Source organism: Nansenia antarctica (genome assembly GCF_963989245.1).
Source record: "Nansenia antarctica genome assembly, chromosome: 20".
Classification (NCBI taxonomy): Eukaryota; Metazoa; Chordata; class Actinopteri; order Argentiniformes; family Microstomatidae; genus Nansenia; species Nansenia antarctica.
In genome coordinates, this window is record NC_137693.1 from 10,110,731 (window position 1) to 10,134,597 (window position 23,867).

Here is a 23,867-nt window from a genome sequence, read left to right on the forward strand (position 1 = left end):
AACACCTGAAATAAACATCTAGCCTATCTGCTGTAGTTTATTCAAACATATGACCATAAACACATGAAGATACCTTTAATCACCTTTTTGTATACATTACAATGGACTTAGTTTTTACTTACTTAGTTCTGCAAAAACCTTAACATTATCACCAACTTGTACAAAACACGTTGCACTCGAGTTAAGCATGCGGGATTTCTATTTTAAGCAAACAAATAAAACGAAAGTACTCCAGACAAAGCATGTAAAAGCAAAGTCACGCTAAAACAGGACACAATGCCTAAAATGGGCCCGTGGCACCCCTGCATAGACGGTAAAAGCACACGTTAGATTAGCGATATAAAAGTCTAAGCTATGTACAATAGAGTTCTCCTTCTACCGGGTCCGGATACATAGGCATATGTGTTTCTTTTTTTGTGGTCCTAATCCAAGAGTAGACATAGGCCTACGAGCCACGTTCAAATAGGGTTTGTCCTCAAAGCAAGCAAGCGAAAAATACACAAGAGTTCCTTTGTCTGTCCTTACGTTATGTACAACGTTGCAATGTAACACGTCTTCATCACTTTAAATCCAAAAACATGGATATTTAAATTGCTGTGCAAGTTCATTTGGTAAACACATACAACCCGCATAATCCATTTGAAAAATAAATGATTGCAACTAATCCAGTTTAGTTGTCTTATCCATCCCCCTTCCATCCGCAGGTTAATTTTGTCCGCAAATTTATTTTGTCTTCTCGTCACGGCAGATGGGTCAACTGTTGTATTGACAAGCGTTAAGGCTAGAGCCGGGACTCTGTAACCCGCTGTATCCAAAGGTTGGGTGCTGCTTCGATTTCAGTCTCAGGGTGGCCAGGCTAGAGTTACACGTGTCTCTGTAAACGCTGTAAGGGGAACCGGGGGGCCCGTACGGACAGGCGGACGAGGCCATGGCCGAGTTGATCGTGGAGGTGCCGATGCCGTTCAGGTTGCTGATGTTGTTCAGCCCGGCGGCCTGCATCCCCGACACGGACCCGTGGCCCATGCTGGAGGCCATGTTCATGGAGGAGATGGAGTTGGGAGCGGAGAACATGTTCTGGGAGGTGAGGGGGCTCATGGAGTTGAAGAAGGTGAAGTTCTTGGTGGACAAGGGGGCCGGGGCCAGGCCTTTGTTGGTCCAGTTGTTGTACGTGTACGCGGGGTACATGTCTTCGTAGGGCTGCATGAGGCCGCTGAACTGGGGCAGGTAGCTGTTCTTGCACAAGTCCATTTGCTGGTTGCGCTCACGCTTCCTCCATTTGGCCCTGCGGTTTTTGAACCACACCTAAAGATGAAAGAAAAAAAGTTAAAGTAAATTATTATTTATTATTTACGATTTATTATTATTCATACTATTGTGCTTTGATTAGCCTATTATTTCTTATTTCTTATATCACACAAATGCCCAAAATGCAATGCAAGATATAAAGAACCTATAGAAACCTATATACTACTTTGAGTAATGGAAACAATTCGTTTTTACTTTATTATAGAAACAATTTACAAGTAGGTGCCTATTATATAATTCTAGGGCTATTTGTAGTCTTCCGGAGTATAGGCTATAGTTTTATTGATAAATTGTCCACAGAGACATGAATGATTTGACACCAAAAGCTTAAGAGCACAGTGAGCTATATATATTTAGAAAAGCATGCACCGTCATCATTGTGTTTTAGCTTCAGTATATCTCCAGAAAACATATAAGCCTTAAGACTAATACTTTAACATGGACAAAGATATCCGAACGAATTATACTATCTGAACAGACGTGATCGAATTATCAATTATCTTTAAAGTCATGTTTGGACGGCCCCTTGCAACAGTCCTACAGAAAACCTTGTTTCTGTTGATCAATATTGGCTGTGATTCCCCAAAATAGGCCATTAATATCAATGGTATGCTTTTCTACATATTAAAGGTCTATTTTTTCTAAATGATGAATAAGCTATTCATGGGAAAACATCCATAATTGTATCTTTAAATAAAAGAAACGGGCATGTAACATGCAGGCCTGATATTAATAAGTTAACTTGTTGCTACCTGCTTCAATGTTGGAGAACATAGTTGTTTGAAAAGTATTTGAAACCAGGATTTAATTATTTAAGCCACAGGCTATAGGCTGGCAAACCTAAAATATACAATGACATTTAGCCTTTTTTAAATATTGTTTTTACAACATTAAAGCGTATTAATGCATATTCGTAATTAGGTTAACATGGTAATAAGCAAAAGCAAAGTAAGGTCGTACTCGTAACCCAGAATGTCATGAGTCCGATAGTGTAACTAAGGGAAAGGGAAAGCTATCATGTCTGTTTATATTAAGCGTTTGTATTGATTGATATGATATTGATTGATATGATATTGATGGATGGACACAGGTGATTGAGTTCGTTTGCAATTGAAGAAAAACATGCGCTTATACGCCACCTACGACCTATATAGGCCTAGGCCTTTGGATTTAGAGCTAATTGTTCAATATTTGGTTTAACACGTATTATCACAACGAGAGATGATAAATGATGGTCATTTGTTGCACAGTGGCCAATTGTAAACATATGTTTGGAATATGAATATTTTGAGTGATTGTTGTTGACTGTACATTAAGGAGTAATGACATAGGGAATCATAACTCTGTGTCACCGATAAACTGTGTCACCGAAAGAAATATTGTTACAATTTGATGCGAGTAAATGGAGCATGATGCAAAGTAACCACACGTGGATACAGTTGTTCATACGTCATTCTGACAGCGATGTTATCGGAAATGTCAATGCAGAAAGAGCCAGTTGGTCTGAGTCATCTAAGGGGATTAGTGGAGTAACTGAAATGCTTGGTGCATGGAGGGAAATTAGAGTGTCAGTTTTACCTTAATAATGTTCGTATAATCACTGGTAATTATCGCAATGGAGTCATCTAAATCGTGTTCGAGGTATTAAAGTCTAGAAATAAACCCAAACAGGTTTCAAGGGAAGGCTTTGCTGCAGAATTATGCTCATTCATAGCCTGTTCGTATTGTTAGACGTTAAACGCACGGCTCAAAACGCGTCTCATATTCGTATCATTACGTGAGCTTAGAATGATAAGGTTCTATCTCCGTTTAGAATGATAAGGTTCTATCTCCGTTTAGAATGATAAGGTTCTATCTCCGTTTAGAATGATAAGGTTCTATCTCCGTTTAGAATGATAAGGTTCTATCTCTGTTTAGAATGAGAAGGTTCTATCTCCGTTTAGAATGAGAAGGTTCTATCTCCGTTTAGGGCAGTTCAGAGATATTGAGCGTCAACGTTTTTACATTCCATTATGTTTGGTGAGATGGAACCTTTGTATTTTATGAATTACTAACTCAAAAATTTCAACATTTTAAAAATAACACCACACAGGCGTTAATAAACACCTGATGGATCAGATTGTAAAAAACTCAATTTTGACCAAAAATTGAGATAGAACCTTATCATTCTAACGTCACGATTAGATGTTTACGCACGGCTCAAACACGCGTCTCGCGGCCCTTAACTTACCCTGACTCTGGCCTCGGTGAGGTTGGTCCACACGGCTATCTCCTCCCTGGTGCTCATGTCGGGGTACCGGTTCCTCTGGAAGGTGGCCTCCAGCTCCTGCAGCTGCTGGCTGGTGAAGTGGGTCCTCTGCCGGCGCGTCTTCTTCTTCTTGGGGTCGTCCGCGTTTCCGTCATCGCTCCTGTGTTCCACGCTCCTCTCCTTCTCTGTGGAAGACAGACAGAAAGGTCAATATATCGTGAGCTTAGAATGATAAGGTTCTATCTCCGTTTAGGGTAGTTCAGAGATATTGAGCGTCAAAGTTTTTACATTCCATTATGTTTTGTGAGATGGAACCTTTGTATTTTATGAATTACTAACTAAAAAATGTCAACATTTTAAAAAACAACACCACACAGGCATTAATAAACACCTAATGGATCAGATTATGTAAAAAACTCAATTTTGACAAAAATGGAGATGGAACCTTATAATTCTAACGTCACGATTATGCACTTTACTGTATAGCTACAGAGCCTCGAAGAGCACTCTGATTTTAACAACTAAAGGAGCGGTGCCCCCCCCCCCTCCCCCTCAACTAAATGCTTTGGCCTACATCCACATCCACAGTCCAACTCAACACAAGCGATGATGCACAATCTTTAATCCTTAACCTCGGAACAAATCCTAGCCTATGAAAGCCTACCGTGCAGTGTGTTATGTTAAGATTATTTCAAGTGTCTGCAAGTCATGAACTTATAATAAATTACTTTTTTTCCCCTTCAAAAGCCTATTATAAAGTAAAGACCGCAATCGGTATCGCGTTCTCTCGGTCAAACATTAACAGCTTAGCTCCGGGTTCAATATTGATTCTTTTAGAAGCGCTATTAGACATCTATCGGCCCACTAAATAGCTGCATAGATCAACACAGTTCCAGTGGGTCACATAGTTTGTCCCGTTTTATCTCTTCCCCATTATGTTCGTGTATTCGTGTCTTTACATAGTATCAATACAGCCACAGAGTCTAAATGTGGAAGGTCACTCTTCATAGAAAATGTCATTTAAAGACCACCATTATTACTTCCTATAATCTATTGGCGTACCTAATTCTCCGTTCATGGTTTGTAGGGCGTCTGCTATGCGTTAGGCCTGAAACCAGTGAATAATACTAATCGACCAATCTTCAGCCACGGTTGCAACATGAAACAATTGTGATCAGTATAGTGTTATATATATATATATATATATATATATATATATATATATATATATATATTATATAACTTTTATACTATATTATTTTTATATTTTTTATTTATATGTGTTAAACAATGTAAAACTGCATTGCATTTCTTCCTCAAGTCATTATAGATTGTGTTGACACGACTTGAGTTGTTGCATGTTTGTCATGTTATCAGGTCAACATACTTTTTCTAAAAATAAATAATTTAATGTTACAATCACTGTGAAGAGTTGGCACCGATTGAAACGCAATTCTCGTTCTGCTTGGAATTATTGACAAATTCATTCATAATTATTGTAATGCAAGGCAGCATTTACACTTTTCAATAATAGGTGCAGGCTATACCTCGCCTAATAAACCACTATCATAGTTATAATAGAATAAGGCATAATTTTAATTAATTTGCATGTGGTCGAATAGGCTACCGTTGATTTATAATTAGCCTAACATTGCAAGACCTTTAAACAAACTGTTCCTTTTGTTTTATAAACCGTATAGGCCACTCGTTGACTTCTCCTTCTATGGCCCATGCCTATTACCACAGTGGAAGTTTTTCCTGTGTTAGTTTACATTGCAGGTTGAATGTCTGATATCTCTTATCAAATAGGCCTATGTGTTGGTTTAAGACGATAGGCGTGATTAAAGAGATATTGATCACGCTAACAATGGGAGAAATATGAGGTCATTAAAAACATAATTATATAGTGGTAATGTACCTGCTATTTCAGTATCTGATGACTCGCTGCTTGAGTTCTCTAACGTGTTCGAAGCTCTCGGCAAATGAAACGTCGAGGCCATGTCGCGCGCCTGCGGGGGTCTCACGGGGGTCTCTGCGATTCTGTCCGAACTCATTCCACCTTGAAAAGAATGATGCCTTATTAAAAAAAACTGTATTAAAATCCTGTATAGGCTATATGACGAGTTCTCCTCAACACCTATACAGCCTAGGCTTGGAAATCCATCCGTAGCCAAACAATTGCCATTGCACGACAAGATTTCCATGCACGGAATTGTTCTCCGGACAAAACAGCCTATTTTCCGTGCAGCAGTGACAGACTGGCCGTAGTAGAAGCCTGGCCGCTTTCAGTTTCCGCTGGTGGGAATACGGACAGTGACCGAATGGAAGCTCTCGCACTGGAACCAAGACACGGGACCCACCCATCTCTTACGTTAAACCTCCCCGAATTGGAAAAGGAGTCCCACCCACAAAGAGTTCAATCTGAATGCATGCGAGGCGAGAGCACTTTTTTTTCCAGACCATTTATCTCAGGGGAGCGCGTGAGGCAACGGCGCTTTATATAAGTTGCATTTGCGTTGGAAAGTTTCTGAGAAAATTGCCTTTTTATTCAGACATGTTTGAAATATGCTCGATGGCAATGGAACAGCTGGGTGCGCTTATATACACACACGCACACAATGTATATCTGGGATATGAACTGAGTTGAATAAACATTTGCCATAAGGCATAGGCCTTCCCTGTTATTTCCAATGCCAAACATACGGGGAAAGTACCTAATTTATACTTGATTATGTGTATGAAAGAAGCACACTGCTGCAAAATGTGCCGTAATAGTAAATCAATTCATGTCCGGGGACGTTTTGGATGAGATCGCCTTAGATCAACAATCACGTAATACAACCAGTGAGGTGGACCTTATGTCAGAAGAACTAATGAAATGGTGTGTGTGTGTGTGTGTGTGTGTGTGTGTGTGTGTGTGTGTGTGTGTGTGTGTGTGTGTGTGCGTGTGTGCGCGTGTGCGTGCGTGCGTGCGTGCGTGTGTGCGTGTGTGTGTGTGTGTGTGTGTGTGTGTGTGTTGCAAACCCCACCTGTTGTGTCACATCAGTTATGTCTACAGACCAAATAATAATCTCTCATCTCTTGAGGACACACTTATCTGCAGGACACAAACATTAACACAAAAACACTTAACACAGCATGCATATATTTTTCAAACGTACATCTCTCAATATAAAACTCCAAAAGCAGTGCATTACTGAACAATGTTTCTTAAGATGGAAATATTCAAAGGACACCAATTGGACCTACAATGAAAAGCTGTTTCCTGTAAATATTAAATCCATTCACGTATACGACAATAATAGGGCTAATGCTGTCATAAAAACATTAGGCTACAGGCCATGCGCCATGACTTTTCATGTACAAGTCGTATAGCTTCAGGCCTTGGCCTACGGCTTATAAGCTTAAAGACAGGGAACCATCTTTAGATTTTGCATTACATTGGCAGTATCTGTCGCTAATATCAACACATAAATAACTCGTTGGAGTGGAGTTGCTTGTTGTTTCGTCGCAATCTCTCTCTGAGCCCTATGGACTATCTCAGACAGAACTGTCATTGAGCGGCGCCTGCTGGTCGCAAATGACTGGGGAGAAATGGAGCCAGGAGTCCTCACTTTACCCAGTTATTTTCGTCCACTATATATTCAATAAAAAATATAAATGTTTGTACACATCGTGATCTTAGAATTATAAGGTTCTATCTCCGTTTAGGGCAGTTCAGAGATATTGAGCGTCAAAGTTTTTACATTCCATTATGTTCTGTGAGATGGAACCTTTGTATTTTATGAATTACTAACAACATTTTAAAAATAAAATAAAAAAATAATAACACAACACAGGCATGATCAGATTATGTAAAAAACTCAATTTTGACCAAAAATGGAGATAGAACCATATAATTCTAACGTCACGACATGTCAAGAAATCAAAAGAAGCCATGCAGGCATCACAGCGGTGTAGCCTATAGTGATTGGCCACTATCATTTACTGTAGGCCTATTCGACAAGATTTTGTCATTAAAAACACTGAATTGCAATGTGCTGCTGTCGTAAAAACCCACGTCTGTGAATAGGAATATGATATGCATGGAACTTTTAGGGGGAAAGGAAAAAGATGACCTTGATAATTGTTTTGTTAATCGAGAGCAGCTGCGGTACTATTTTCTCGTCACAGAAATGGTCGCTTAGGTAATGACTTTGGCCAGGTAAGGCGTTCAACGCTATAGGCTCGGTCTACAAGCCTAGGTACAGGCGCCAGTGGGAAGCATTTTATGTCATTGTGACATTCACTTCTGACATGAGACCCCGTCCAACTGGAAAGCTGCCCTTTAGGGCCTTTCAGAGGGCAATTGTGCAACCTCTCAACAATCACTTACTTTTTTTTTTTCATTCATTTGTTCACCTCTCACGCCTGCGCCATGTCGTCTGATATTGTTTTCATTAACCTCTTTGTACAATAGGCTATAGGCTACTGTATGTTTTTGCACGCCATCTTCTTGTAACCCATGCTCATCACCATAGGAAAAACATGAGATGGGCCTACTCCAAAGATTAGGAAGCCTTAGCGCACTCTTAATGCTCTGTGCATGCATATACTAACATTTGAATTCCAGCCAATACAATTGTTTTCAAAATCACGAACTCTGTTTCAAAATCTATTGAATAGACCGGAATTCACATGCATGGACGACTGGATTTAACACTCTTGTCAATGGATTAGTTAGTACACACTAAAGATGGCGCACACATATTTGAGAGTAAACGTGAAAGAGTGACAACCCAATCTGGTATACCATAATCTTTCCTCAACTAATTAGCAATAAATTAGTTTATATATAAACTAAATATACTAAACTATATATAAATATAAACTATATATAGTGGTGACGCACCCTGTGCGACATGATGCTTTTCTGGTTTAATAATGCTCATTTGATAATGAATGTATGAATGGCCTATAACTGCCGCCTGAGCATTGGCATACAAATTGTGAGTTTAGAATGAGAAGGTTCTATCTCCGTTTAGAATGATAAGGTTCTATCTCCGTTTAGAATGATAAGGTTCTATCTCCGTTTAGAATGAGAAGGTTCTATCTCCGTTTAGAATAATAAGGTTCTATCTCCGTTTAGGGTCGTTCAGAGATATTGAGCGTCAAAGTTTTTACATTCTATTATGTTTTATGAGATGGAACCTTTGTATTTTATGAATTACTAACTCAAAAATGTCAACATTTTAAAAATAACACCACACAGGCATTAATAAACACCTAATGGATCAGATTATGTAAAAAACTCAATTTTGACAAAAATGGAGATAGAACCTTATAATTCTAACCTCACGAACTGCCGCCTGAGCATTGGCATACACATGTAAGCTATCTTACTGTACTATCTGGATCTATCAGGTCTAATCAAAGCTCCATTAATGCATCAACAGAGAGAACGGTTATGTCAACGTTTTTGGCATTGAACGTTGGAGTTGCGCATATTGCGTATAGCCTATGAGTAGGCACTTGCCACTTGCGTGACGGATAATCTACAAAATATGTTTTCATCCAGCAAGACAGGTTAAAGGGTATTGGTAAGATAAACAGTAATATTATTTCTTGGGGGGGGGGGGCTGAAAATAAACTCAACGACCGTCGTCAAACCAAAACAGAAAATACAAATAGAATTCAAGTAGTATTTTAATCCTCGCTTTTTCGTAGCTAAACAAACCACGGAGGTGGGGCAACAAAAACAGGGAAAAATTAAACGCTGTATGCCTGAGATTCAAAGGGAAGAAAGAAGTGGGCCTTGGCTTGGAGGTAACTGGACACGGCGCGTAACCGGAGACACAGAGTATGGCGCTAAGGCCATTATTGCCTTGGTGACCATCACCATGCCCATCTCGAGTGGATACTTCTTCCAAGGCCCTGACCTTGTCCCGATAAGCATCATGCCATTTGAGGGAGTGTTTTACTGGAAAAGGTCCCACGGACGAAATAATAGATAGGACACGATAGGCCTATTTATGTATTGGCTCATTTCAATTAACGAGATACAGTATTATTATTATTGCCTCCTATGAAACTATGAAAAGTTATTTTACCTGATCATTTTATGCATGGCTTAATTTAAACTGTGCTTTTTGCTGAGAACACATTGAACAGAGCTATAACTTAAAAGAGATGTATGGACCTATAAATTCTACAATAAACATTGTTCCACTTTTGGCATGTCCATGCCAAATAAAAACGACAGAATTGAAAGGTAAGGCGAGAAAATTGAAGATAACGTCAGATCGCTTTCATTATATGGTGTCTTAAATATTGCCACATCATATGAACCCAATGTTTTACACACAGTAAAACACACAGTATATAATCTATATTCTTAATCTACAATCAAACCACACATCAACACACAAGTTGATCTTATTGTTGTAGAAAACTAAATCACTTGGTTTAAGAGTTTTCGAGATATGCTAAAAACTAGGCCTACAGCAAAGCAGGCAATCTGGCCATTAACCCGTTTAAATGGAAAAACATAAGATGCAACATAGTGAATGGATTTTATGAGTCCTATTTGCTGCTTTGTCTCATATACTATTTTCAAACCTCGGATGCTTCATGTCAAATGAAATTATCGGTCATCTTTTAGTTTTAGGTGTCCAAGGCTTAATTATGCATGTAGCCTATATTAGCCTACTATATTGAGGTTGGGTTGCGATATAATCTTGTTATAGTAGGTTACACTCAGACTTGAAGCGTTATAGTATTTATTAGTTAAGTGCTATACATTTAGGCTTTGACTGCATAATAAAATCCGCCATCTATAAATTAACGTGTTCCCAAAATGTAGAATGTAAATGTAGGAAGTAAAGCATGCTAGGCCTACCTGATGTATCTCCGCATGAGACTGCACTCTTCGACAAATTAAGTTCCATTTCAGATGCCTGAAAAGCAAAATAAACAGTTTGCATTAAACCTCATCCTTCTATATACATCATTATACAGTTTTACAGTTTTATTTATTGACACATATAGCAGGCATTGGTCTACACAGGCCTCTTGGTTTGTTTGTCACCTAATATGGTAAATTAATTGAATGAATTCTGTTTAGTCTGGGACATTGGCTGATGTGGGACACCTAAACTCCAGTGTGTTTATTTCCTCTTCTAACAAAATCTACTTAAAAACTCCAGTCACATGACATCTATACTAAAGCTAGAGTAAAAGTCCTGTTTACTAGATTTTGTTACAACAGGAAATAAACACACTGGCGCTTTACCCAATGTCCCAGATTACCCGAATTCACCCATTAGTAAATGCCATTCGAAAATATGAAGCCTATTGATAACGCTATACCCAACGAGAACAGAGACTTTTATTGCCGACTTTCTTTCCCCATGTTAGCCAATGTGTTGGCCTTTCGTCCCAAACAGTCCAGAGATCTTTATCTATAGTGTTGCCTAAAAGTTTATCTTGACCGTGGTGCATACACACATAGCCCCCTTATCTCCAGGAATCCCTTTGCTCGTTTTATGTCGATAATAAATCGTGACATAATACATGGTCCCCCTTTTCACACCGAGACAGACAGACAGACAGACAGACAGACAGACAGACACACACACACACACACACACACACACACACACACACACACACACACACACACACACACACACACACACACACACACAGTTATTTGTATATGCTTCATCTGCCGTGTCAGTCCGAGATTAGTGCAGATTCAGACAGGGCTGTTCACACCATAACGACAAACACCCACGACATCAATATAAACTTTTTAATATTGCCTTCGTGTGATTGTGTCCTCCTAATATGCGGGCTAACGTGTTACGTAATACGGTATAATTATTCTACAAGACACATCGTAGCCTAATTAGTCTTAGTTATAGCACAGCACAAAATGTTAAATTGGACAATGTTTACGAGTGGATATTTGTGGATCAGAGGAAACTATAACGGTCTTTTAAACGCGAATGCTGCATGCGATGTTAGACTTTAAACAGGAAAGGCTGACATAAATTCCCGACCTATATAGGACAATCACGTTACAAGCCCTTGTATAATACTCTACGCCTGCGTGCATGTTTCCATTAGGACGGTCGGTTCGGTCCAGGTCCAGCTGTGTCTGCGCTCCGTCTCTCCCCAGGACTCTGATATCAAGCCTGCGTGTAGACACTGGACGTGTTCACACGTCGCAGTATTGCTGTCTCATTCGGGGGTCCTACTCAACACCCTCCATCTCCTAGGCCCACTATTCCTAGTAACCACTCCACAAACATTCTATCAACAGCAAAGCGCGCCGTGCGCTCTCACGCCTAGGCACTTATACCAAGAGGGATCACAGACAAGCTTCCTTCTAATAAATAAGTAAGGCATGTATACCTCTAGACGCGTGCATGGACACTCACCAGTTTAGTTCCCAGCAAAGACAGAAAAATAGGCAACGTTAAAATGTCCCCATGCAGATGCGAGATAGATCCACTTTAGGATACGGGGCAATATGCTGTGTGTCCAAATATGCTGTTTGATAGATGTGCTCTCTGCGTGGCGCGGGCTTTTCTTCTGGAGACCTTTCCCGTGTCCAGGTGACGTCACGCAAGCGAACCCCCTACAGGACGCGCGATGTGCCTTGAGGAGAGGGACCAGCCACTGCTCTCTCTGGAGGGCCTATGAACGGGCCTTAACGTGTAAACATTATATATGTTGAATATATTACCGTTGTGATAAATGTCTTTTGTTATAGATCATGTTAGCCCAATAGTGTTAGAACAATCCAGAAAAGCGTTTTTTTTATTAAACCAGGCTATTTAACCATCTTTGATGTCTGGGACCAAATGTAAAATGCGAAATAAACATTGAACAAATGTTGACGTAACAAATAGGCCTAACAGTTTATTAGAAACAATATGGGGTATAAAAGACTCACACCAAAAAAACATGAATTTGGTGGTTTATGGTGTTCAGATGCCCTCGGACAGATGGATTTGCGCATTTCTTCACAATGTAATTGTAAATATGTATGCAAACGCATAGTATTACAGTTCCATTTGTGATATTGGATTTGTCGTATTTTGTTAAATATTACAACTTCTCCAAATTGTGACAAGTCATTATTTTCCTCCATTTCAAGGTTAAAACGTTTAACTGTCGCCGATTCATGGTTATTTGTATTCGATTAAGTCCGTTTGTCAATGCCCTAATTGCAGGTGATGCGTTATCTGACGTTATCTGTAACAATGCCAAAGCTTTAATTGTCCCCAATAAAAGTGTTCTTCTATCATGTATGTATTTATATTTAGAGAACATGTGTTTTTGCTTTAAACACAATTCAGTAGAATATTGGATAAACGATCCGGAATAATCGAACCTCCGTTTACGTGTAGGCCTCGGGGCCCTGCATAATCTGAAACGTTTCCTCTGACGCATACATTTTAAAAGGTAAACAAGAAAATAGATTAAATGCATTAGAGTAGCCATGTCATTATACGGAAGAAAACTGCTTTATAGGTTGTGCCACATCCAAGTATTGCAAATCTATATTTCAGTTGCTTTACACATTGCAATTTGTATTTAAATCATATTCAATGATACAGGAAAATAGAATGCAGAGAAGAGAAAAAAAAATGTATTGATTATTTTCACTTATTGTGTTTGAAGCTAATAGCACATAGGCCTAATTGGAAAACATATTTGGGTGTCTCGCGTTTAAGTATTCTATCGACAAAATTATGTCTAACTAATTTCAAGAATCGAACAGAGAATCTTACCTTCTGAATCAAGTCATTTTAATTGAAATTGTTCAAGCGGACGCTTACATTTACGGCCAATGAAGCAGTTCTTATCACCTATTTCACGTGGTTAACGTTCTTGCAAAGTTGACAACATATCAATTTTAAATATTTGCGATATAGGCCTCGAAAACAATATTAGATTTCCCTTTGTGTCTCATAGGCTGTTGTCCCTGCATCAACGAAGGCTATATAGATAGGCCTATACACGACAGCACGAATTAACTTGAATCCTACTGAAAGAGCTGGCCAATTCAATCAATGCAATTCAGTCATAACGCAAATATGAACGAGGTTCGAGCAAAACAATGAGAGACGTCTTGAAGTTGACACAGTGGGATTTCAGCCCGGATTTAGGCCTTTATGCGTAAAGAGACCTATAGCTTATTCTAAATAAATGGCACGTTTATGTCATTGTGTGTTTATACTTATAGGCGTACTCGTAGCCTATATATGCAACAACTAAGGATTCAATGTCTACATTTAGCCTATAAGCTTTAATACTGTGTTGTTCGATTGTTATTGATGACTCACAAATATGTAGGCTGCATCGAGACGCGCGTTTCAGCATTTTCTACGGCATTGACTTCAAGTTACTGTGTTGTTCGGAACTACACATAGATATGAAATTATTTGACCGATGCACTCACACACACATTAACAGAGACGTATTTAGGCCTACAGAAAGACTCACAAACTTGTTCGGCGTTTACATTTCGGATAGGCCTACATTTAAATGAGATGAATTATTAGGCCCTGGCTACTTCCCATCTGCCAAGGGATACAAACGAACGAGATTGATATCAACATTTGGCACTGTTCGATTTTTGCTGTATTCTGCACGGCCTGGTTCGCTCAGCCTCTGCATCCATTACAGCGCGGGAGGCAATAAGTACATTTCCAGTCTGTATGGATCCCGTTTTTCTCCCCGTGTTGTTAAAGGACATGGAAGAAAGTGTGAAATGTGTGCCTATATTCTCTTTTTAACCCGGCCAAGAGCTATGCATGAACCAAAGCAGGGCTCTGTGAGAGGGCTTCCAGGGGGATTAGAAGTAGAGCTCTTGGGCCGAGAGAGAGAGGTCCCTCCGGAGAGCTGCGGGACCGTTTCCCATGGTTCCTTCCACAGTGGGTTATTCCTCCTCAATAGTAGACCTCACTCACCTATGCTCAGGGCTGCTTGAGCGACGTACCTTTCCACGGGCATTGAGTTACTCTAGTGAGTGACTCTATCGGCCTATAACCTACGACATGGATGTGCCAGTGGTGTTTGCGCTTTACACAATGACGTAATCCGCAGATAGATCTGCGCGACTGTAGCGGCACTTGACTGTTATCGCCCGCCGCGCGGCTGAAGTGCTTACCTTTACACTCCACCGTGTCACCGTAGGTATACGGTAATCTCACGGTAAGCTTCCATTTGTAGTGGTGGTTTGTTCATTTATGCATGTGAGCTATCAATGTGTTGGCTTTAGAAATCAAAGTCAAGATAACGGATGAAAACAAAACTGTAACAATTAACAGTGGCAACAGCAATAAAAGCAACAGCAGCAGCAACAACAACAACAACATAGGGATAACGTTTATTAGTAACGTTTATAGTAATTCATATTATTCTTAGTGATGATAGGCCTATGATTGATGATTATTGGCATTTATAATAAATATAATAATTTCACGAAGTCTGCCTCCCCCACTGCACAAGAGTACAAATCAGTGTAACCATTAGGCCTGTATATGACCCTGGGCAGTGTGCAGGCAACAGTGGCCATGCACGCTCGCAACCAGTGGTGTCTGTGTAATTGTCTACCTGTCATGTCTTTTTCCATCGCAGAACGATGAGTCCTGCAACACATATGTGTAATTAGCGGGTTAAATGCTGTAATTACGCCACGGCTGGGAACGGCTCGGAGTTAAGTGCTACTGTTGCCCAGAGGTGGTGTGGTGTCATCACTGCTGTCCTGTGTAGAGGGGGTGTAGAGAGGTGTGTAGGTGGGGTGTAGGGCGGTGTGTAGGTGGGGTGTAGGGTGGTGTGTAGGTGGGGTGTAGAGCGGTGTGTAGGTGGGGTGTAGGGAGGTGTGTAGGGTGGGTGGTGTGTGGCTGAAACCTCTGTCTGACATCAGTCGGTCAACCACCCCCGCCACCCTGCACAGTAAATAGTTGTTCTCAATAATAACACACACATACGCACGCATGCACACACACACACACACACACACACACACACACACACACACACACACACACACACACACACACACACAGAGAGAGAGAGAGATAGAGAGGTGTGTAGGTGGGATGTAGAGAGGTGTGTAGGTGGGGTGTAGAGAGGTGTGTAGGTGGGGTGTAGAGAGGTGTGTAGGTGGGGTGTAGGTGGGGTGTAGAGAGGTGTGTTGGTGAGGTGGTGTGTGGCTGAAACCTCTGTCTGACATCAGTCGGTCAACCACCCCCGCCACCCTGCACAGTAAATAGTTGTTCTCAATAATAACACACACACATACGCACGCATGCACGCATGCACACGCACGTGCACACACACACACACACACTCTCCAGAAGTATATAACGCAAGCTGTGGGTGGCCATAATAGTGTGTGTCTCTCTGTCTCTCTGTCTGTCTGTCTGTCTGTCTGTCTATACAGTATGTCTGTCCGTCTCTCTGCAAGTATTGTCCTGAGATCTAGGGGGTCCCTTGTCCTTGAATGTCAAATCCTCTGTACCGACCAGTTAACATCATAACAGAACACAGAACTCCTACAGTGTTAGTTCTACATTCTGATTCAGAACTCATACGGTGTTAGTTCTACATTCTGATTCAGAACTCATACGGTGTTAGTTCTACATTCTGATTCAGAACTCATACGGTGTTAGTTCTACATTCTGATTCAGAACTCATACAGTGTTAGTTCTACATTCTGATTCAGAACTCACACAGTGTTAGTTCTACATTCTGATTCAGAACTCATACGGTGTTAGTTCTACATTCTGATTCAGAACTCATACGGTGTTAGTTCTACATTCTGATTCAGAAGTCATACGGTGTTAGTTCTACATTCTGATTCAGAACTCATACGGTGTTAGTTCTACATTCTGATTCAGAACTCATACACAGTGTTAGTTCTACATTCTGATTCAGAACTCATACGGTGTTAGTTCTACATTCTGATTCAGAACTCATACAGTGTTAGTTCTACATTCTGATTCAGAACTCATACGGTGTTAGTTCTACATTCTGATTCAGAACTCATACGGTGTTAGTTCTACATTCTGATTCAGAACTCATACGGTGTTAGTTCTACATTCTGATTCAGAACTCATACACAGTGTTAGTTCTACATTCTGATTCAGAACTCATACGGTGTTAGTTCTACATTCTGATTCAGAACTCCTACAGTGTTAGTTCTACATTCTGATTCAGAACTCATACGGTGTTAGTTCTACATTCTGGTTCAGAACTCATACGGTGTTAGTTCTACATTCTGATTCAGAACTCATACGGTGTTAGTTCTACATTCTGATTCAGAACTCATACGGTGTTAGTTCTACATTCTGATTCAGAACTGATACGGTGTTAGTTCTACATTCTGATTCAGAACTCATACGGTGTTGGTTCTACATTCTGATTCAGAACTCATACGGTGTTAGTTCTACATTCTGGTTCAGAACTCATACGGTGTTAGTTCTACATTCTGGTTCAGAACTCATACGGTGTTAGTTCTACATTCTGATTCAGAACTGATACGGTGTTAGTTCTACATTCTGGTTCAGAAGTCATACGGTGTTAGTTCTACATTCTGATTCAGAACTCATACGGTGTTAGTTCTACATTCTGATTCAGAACTCATACAGTGTTAGTTCTACATTCTGGTTCAGAAGTCATACGGTGTTAGTTCTACATTCTGATTCAGAACTCATACGGTGTTAGTTCTACATTCTGATTCAGAACTCATACACAGTGTTAGTTCTACATTCTGGTTCCGCGGCTCTGGAGATCGGAGAGAGAGAGAGAGGTCATACACACACGCCGCCCGGGTCTCTGTTAAACCAATCAGGGTTAAGTGGGCTTGATACTGGGCAGCAACCTCCAACGCTCCGTGGTTCTCGGAGAGGCCCATTGTGACATCACTGGTGTGGTGTTAGCGGGACCGGGGCTAACTGGGAACAGGCAGGCAGCAACGAGGACATTCACAGTGCGACACATCACAGGGTTTCCTCTCATGGATGGATATATCCACTTCAAAAACATGGAGAGCACACAACTGATGATGTCATTGAAACCCAGTTCGCCATGGATGCCTCCGTCCCTCCCTTCTTCCCTCCCTCCCTCCCTCCCTCCCTCCCTCCCCCCCGCCCTCCCTCCTCCTCTCCCCCGGGACTGGCCTCAGAAGCCCCTTGATGTGTGTTGTTGAAAAGCGGCGATGTCACAATTTCCAATCGTTTCGGGAAAATTAGTGCTGTTTTGATTATGCTGGTCTTGGAGATTACCAACGTAAACAGGTCTGGTGCATAGATCATCAGTAGAAAAGGAGAACCATCCCCCCCCCCCCCCTTCACTTTTTCCAATCTCCCCCGGGTCTTGTTGGTGAGGCTGCCCTCCCAGACCTGCAGTGTTTTATATCAGAATATTGTTGATTTGATAGATTCGATTTATTTAACTTCATATTTGTTACATACATTAGATCTCGTTAAATTAAGAGGCAAAGTACCAAGGGTAAGTTGTTATACCTTCACCTGTTGTTGTTGTTGTTGTTGTTGTTGTTGTTGTTGTTGTTGTTGGGTTAGGGTTTTTGCATTGAGTGAATTAAAGTGCAAATGGACCTTTGGTATGTAGCCTATCCAACCGTGGAGGCTGGTGGAGGTAGAAATTGGAGGATGTGGCTCATTGCGATGCACAGAATGGAATGAGGAATGGCATCCTCCGATTTCTACCTCCCCCAGCCTCCCCTGGTGTCCCAGCCCCCTGCCTGCTAATGTGCTGTAGCTAATGGACGCTGATGAGGAGGGCCGGGTCTGTTTTGTATTTCGGGACACTCACTCACCCGCTCCCAGAAACACTAACCACACAGTGGGCTGTAATACAGGCGGTCGGTCTCCCACACCGGATTAAAAACCATGATTTCACCAACAGAGTGGATTTGCAGTGGACATGATGTGTGTGTGTGTGTGTGTGTGTTTTGCCTGGGAGCGGGAGAAAGGGGGGGCGAGAGGAGGAGGAGGAGGAGGAGGGTGGTGGAGGAGGAGAGGGCGGGGATGGGGCTGGGAGGCGGGGGGGCGGTGACCATATATGGCAGTGGAGGCTGGCGGAGGTAGAAATCGGAGGCCGGGCTCATTGTAAGTGCATGGGACGGAATGAGGAACGGTGTCGTCGCATGCGAGGGTCCCATGCGAGGGTCCCATGCGCCGTAACGAGGGTGCGTGCGTATCACCCAGGGTCACCTGACGCCTATACAGGAGGATTGCGCCGCTATCAGTTGAACGAAAACAGAGTCGTTTTTTTTTTCCTTCCCCCTTTGACTGATGTCTCCAGCACACGCATGATAGATAGTGTTATTTACCCCGCGCGCGCTAACATCTGGTTTCTAGCTTCTCGCGAGGCCCAGCGCGACGCGGCCCGCCGCATACAGAACACGGCACCGGGCTTGGCTACGGCTCCATAGGCTAAGAGATTTATGGAGGAGTATTATAGCCGCGGCTATGTCACACACACGCGCACACACGCGGGGCATGCACGCACACACGCACACACACGCACACACTCACTCAAACCCCCCTTTGGCCCTCAAACAGATAAAAGTGTCCCCTTTTTCTGTTTCTTTGGCGCTGTCAATAGAGTTGAAGAACATTCTCTCAGCTTCCTGCCCATAATTTTGTAGACAAAAATTTGACAGTTGTGGTTTTTCTAGGCCCACCATCTCTCTCCTCCTCTCTCTCTCTCTCTCTCTCTCTCTCTCTCTCTCTCTCTCTCTCTCTCTCTCTCTCTCTCTCTCTCTCTCTCTCACTCCACATTGCCCCCTCCTCCTTCTTGCTTCTTATCTACCTACCTCTCTCTCCTCCACCTCCCCAATGTCCCATTAAGCAGAGCAGACTGCAGTGAATGTGGGAAAATTAGTTCCCAGTATGTTGTGTGTGTGTGTGTGTGTGTGTCTGTGTATGCGTGTGTCTCTCTGTGTATGTGTGTATGTCTCTCTGTGTGTGCGCATGAGTGTTTAGGTGTGTGTGTGTGTGTGTCTCTAGTTCTGTGGATTCTCACCAGGCTGCCTATGCGGGCAGGCAGGCAGACACCCATGAACATGGGAAAGGTAACAACTCACACCCCGGGGCTGTCAGGGGTGCTTAGCGGAGGGCAGCGGCTTGCTCACGCTCACAGCCCTTGGGGGCTGGGGGGGCTCTGAGACGTGTCTCTGGACCGCTGACATTCCTCCTGCCCTCTGACAGCAGCCCGGCGTGGGGCCTCTCCTCCCAGAGAGCAGGACCCCCCCCCACAGCTAATGTTCTAAACGTTGTTTAGAATTAAGAATCCATTTAGAATCAGAAACGGAATCCATTTAGGATCCGAATCCATTCAGGATCAGAATCGGAATCCATTTAGGATCAGAATCAATTTAGAATCAGTAGTTTGGAAGGCAGCTAAACTTGGATGTGGGATTTCAGGAGTGTTTAGTTAGTTGTCAATGACACCTGACTATCCTATGAATTCAGGAATGTTAAGTGTTTTAATTTTTAAATAATAGTTTTTTTTATGAGTCCTACTTTCTGGAACAGTAGCACAGAGTCAGTAACAAGAGCAACAACCTGTGGGAGTCCTGCTCCGGCTCAGCCAGCCAGCCAGCCACCCAGGACTCACACACACACACACACACACACACACACATGCAGAGACACATAGAAACAGACATACACACGCACACACACACACACACACACACACACACACACACACACATGCAGAGACACATACAAACAGACATACGCACGCACGCACACACACACACACACACACACACACACACACACACACACAGCCCACTGCCTATATAGGCCTTTTGTGTTCCCTGACATAAAGATTTATTATGTAAACATTACTGCTCTGAAAAATACATATTGAAACAATTTTTGGACAAACATGGAGACAAAGTGATCGGCCAGCACTGTCACGGGAGTGTGGAGCAGTGGACGGGTGCGGTAAGGTCTGGGGGGAGGTAAGGTTGGGGGGGTGGTAAGGTCTGGGGGGAGGTAAGATTTGAGGGTAGTTAAGATTTGGGGGGAGTTAAGGTTTGGGGGGAGTTAAGGTTTGGGGGGAGTTAAGGTTTGGGGGGAGGTAAGGTTTGGGGGGAGCTGCCAGCGCATTAGTAAGAGCCGTGAAGAGGTGAGCAGGCTCGGAGGGGTGGGGGAGTGGGGGGGTTGGGGGGGGTTGGACTGTCAGAAGAGAAAGAAAAAGCAGGGGAGAAATGATTAAAAAGCTGCCAGAGCCTTGTCCTCAGTGAACACCAGGTCTATAGCAGTGAACAGTGAGACACCGAGAGAGCAAACACATCATGACAAACGGACAAACGGAGAGAGAGAGACACAGGTGACAGGTGAATGGAAGCCTGGTAAAAGGGCAGAGTGGATGGGGGGGTGAAACCTGTATCACAATGTCTAGCCGTCGTATAATAGGCACCACATTTCAAAAGCAAACACTTGTGTTTTCAGCCAGCGAGCGAAGGGGACTCGGGTTGTTACCTGAGCTAGTCGACCCATACCTCGTTAGGGAGAGCAGGACAAAGGCTTTGGAGGTTGCCCAGTAAACCTTCCCAACATGGCTTTCGGGGTCTTATTTTGGCAAAGGAACATGTAAAAACACATAGAATTTATTTTGCTCAATGGACCTAATACTCTGGGCAGCTTACATCATTCGAGACATTAAATCATGTATGAATAATATTTCTCTAAATCATACCCATATGTATCTAAGGTATAAGTGTGATGTTTATATATATATATATGTGTGCGTGTGCACATGCTCATGCATGTGTGTGTGTGTGTGAAATATATCTCATTATGGTCAAGGTTAGCCTATGAATTCTGAAGTAACACATGTTCATGGTACCTGTTGACAATGCCAGGGTACAGCTAACGTTCTCCTCTATGTTCTCTGGTACAACAACAACATTATAATATCCCGGATCTTGAGGTCTGGGTTCGTAACCACCCAGGTCAGTTGGTACATACTGTATTTTTCATTCATTAGACTATCGATTCATCAACCTGACTGGAATGACGGGCCACACAACGGAAATGACATGTTCTTGGCTTATACACTTCCCCATGCCATTACTCATAAGTCGAAGAGTTTTTATTTATTTATAGAAAGGGACGCCAAGCCCCGAATGAAACCTCATTTCTATGTGTTTGTTCAGTGACTGTGACTCTGTTTGTCCGTCAACAATAAGTCGACTGGCGTATTGAATTTTCTCACAACATTTTTCCTCCTCTCGTCCTCGCGCACGGAAACCGTCAGGGGAGCTGAGAGGAGCCAATCGTAATCCCCCAGCAGACCGAGGGCTCGAAAAAACAAGTGATTCATGTGTTTTTCACAAAGGACACATAGGTGAAACTCAACATTCCTGACTTTTTTTTTGGGGGGGGGGGGGGAGAGTGAGTGAGTGAATGGTATTTTAGGGGGGGTGGGGGGGTGGGGGGGGGGCCGAAAAAGATGTCGGCCGGTCGGCCCCGGAAAGAGAATTTACTGCCCGGCCCTGGGAATTCCAGTTCCACATGCTCCAGATCTGGGAGTGGAAAAGCCATAGCAATGAACAACCATGGCATTTTTATCTTGATCGCCAGATAAAACAGTATCTGTTGCCCGTAAAGCTGTTCATAAGAGTCTTTAGCGGGAGGCACTTTAGCTCCTCTTGCTTTCTGTTCTGTGGTAAAACTTCACCCAAACACAGCGTCATTAAGGAGGCCAATAAAAGACACACAGACACACAGCGCCTGGGAAAGAAAGATACGCACTCCCCTCTCTCCTTCTTTGTCTCTCTCTCCATATCTTTCTATCCCTCTCTCTCTCCTTCTTTCTCTCTCTCTCCCTCCCCCCCCCCCCTCTCTCTCTCTCTCTCCATACCTCTCTCTCTCTTTCTCTCTTTCTCTCTCTCTCCATACCTCTCACTCTCTCCATACCTCTCTCTGTCTTTCTCTCTCTCTCTGTCTCTCTTTCCCAGGGCACCCCCCCCCTCTTTCCCAGTGCACCCAGGGATCCAGGCACCCAGGCAGGCATGCAGGCCGGCACCTCCAGCAGGCCAGGCCAGGCCAGGGGACCAGGGGGAGGAGGACCTCTGGATCTCTGGTTATCTTCACCAGAGAAATACTGGAGATGTTTCCCACCACAACACACGCACAGGCAGACAGACAGACAGACAGACAGGCAGACACGCAGGCAGGCAGGCAGACAGACAGGCAAGCAGGCAGGCAGGCAGACAGACAGGCAAGCAGGCAGACAGACAGACAGACAGACATACAGACAGGCAGACAAATACACAGGCCGACAGAGACAGGCAGAGACAGACAGAGAGATAAATAGACAGACAGAAACAGACAGGCAGACAGACAGACAGACAGACAGGCAGGCAGGCAGACAGAGAGATAAATAGACAGACAGAAACAGGCAGACAGACAGACAGACAGACAGGCAGACACGCAGGCAGGCAGACAGACAGACAGGCAAGCAGGCAGGCAGGCAGACAGACAGACAGGCAGACAAACACACACACACAGACAGACAGACACACACAGACACACACACACAGACAGACAAATACACAGGCCGACAGAGACAAGCAGAGACAGACAGAGAGATAAATAGACAGACAGAAACAGACAGGCAGACAGACAGACAGACAGACAGGCAGAGACAGACAGAGAGATAAATAGACAGACAGAAACAGACAGGCAGACAGACAGACAGACAGACAGGCAGACAGACAGAAACAGACAGGCAGACAGACAGAAACAGACAGGCAGACAGACAGACAGACAGGCAGGCAGGCAGGCAGACAGACAGACAGGCAGACAGACAGACAGACAGACAGGCAGACAGGCAGGCAGACAGGGTTCAGCTCCCTCCTCCTCTCCTGCGGTCAGTCAGTTGTTCCACAGTTGCGTCTGCTTTATGGCGCTCTACTGAGGAGAATGGACCAAATGATTTCAAAATATTTAGTTAAAGTGAAAACATTGTAACTGAGTCTGATAGAGCAGGTATGGTCGGCCGTGGCGAGGCTCTCTGTCTTAAAGCTGCAAAGCTGCTTTGAAATGGCTCTGAGTTTGTTTGAGAGACCGTAGTTGGGGCTTTACCCCCAGAGCTGTGTGTGTGCCTGTGTGTGTGTGTGTGCCTGTGTGCCTGTGTGCCTGTGTGTGTGCCTGTGTGTGTGTGTGTATGTGTGTTTGTGTGTGTGTGTGTGTGTGTGTGTGTGTGAGAGAATAGATGATTGGCATGTCAAAGAGGACAGCAATCTTCCTGATGGTCTCTCTGTCGA

General features: G+C 43.0%; 1 protein-coding gene across 1 annotated transcript; it reads right to left on the reverse strand.

Moving 5' to 3' along the window:
- Nucleotides 1-753: 753 nt before the first annotated feature.
- pitx1 (paired-like homeodomain 1) lies at nucleotides 754-10,479 on the reverse strand (the record flags this gene model as incomplete). Its single annotated transcript, XM_080549572.1, has 4 exons — nucleotides 754-1,302; nucleotides 3,536-3,738; nucleotides 5,472-5,612; nucleotides 10,431-10,479. The coding sequence occupies 4 exons, from the start codon at nucleotides 10,477-10,479 to the stop codon at nucleotides 754-756; spliced, it is 942 nt and encodes a 313-aa protein (XP_080405698.1).
- Nucleotides 10,480-23,867: the final 13,388 nt, after the last annotated feature.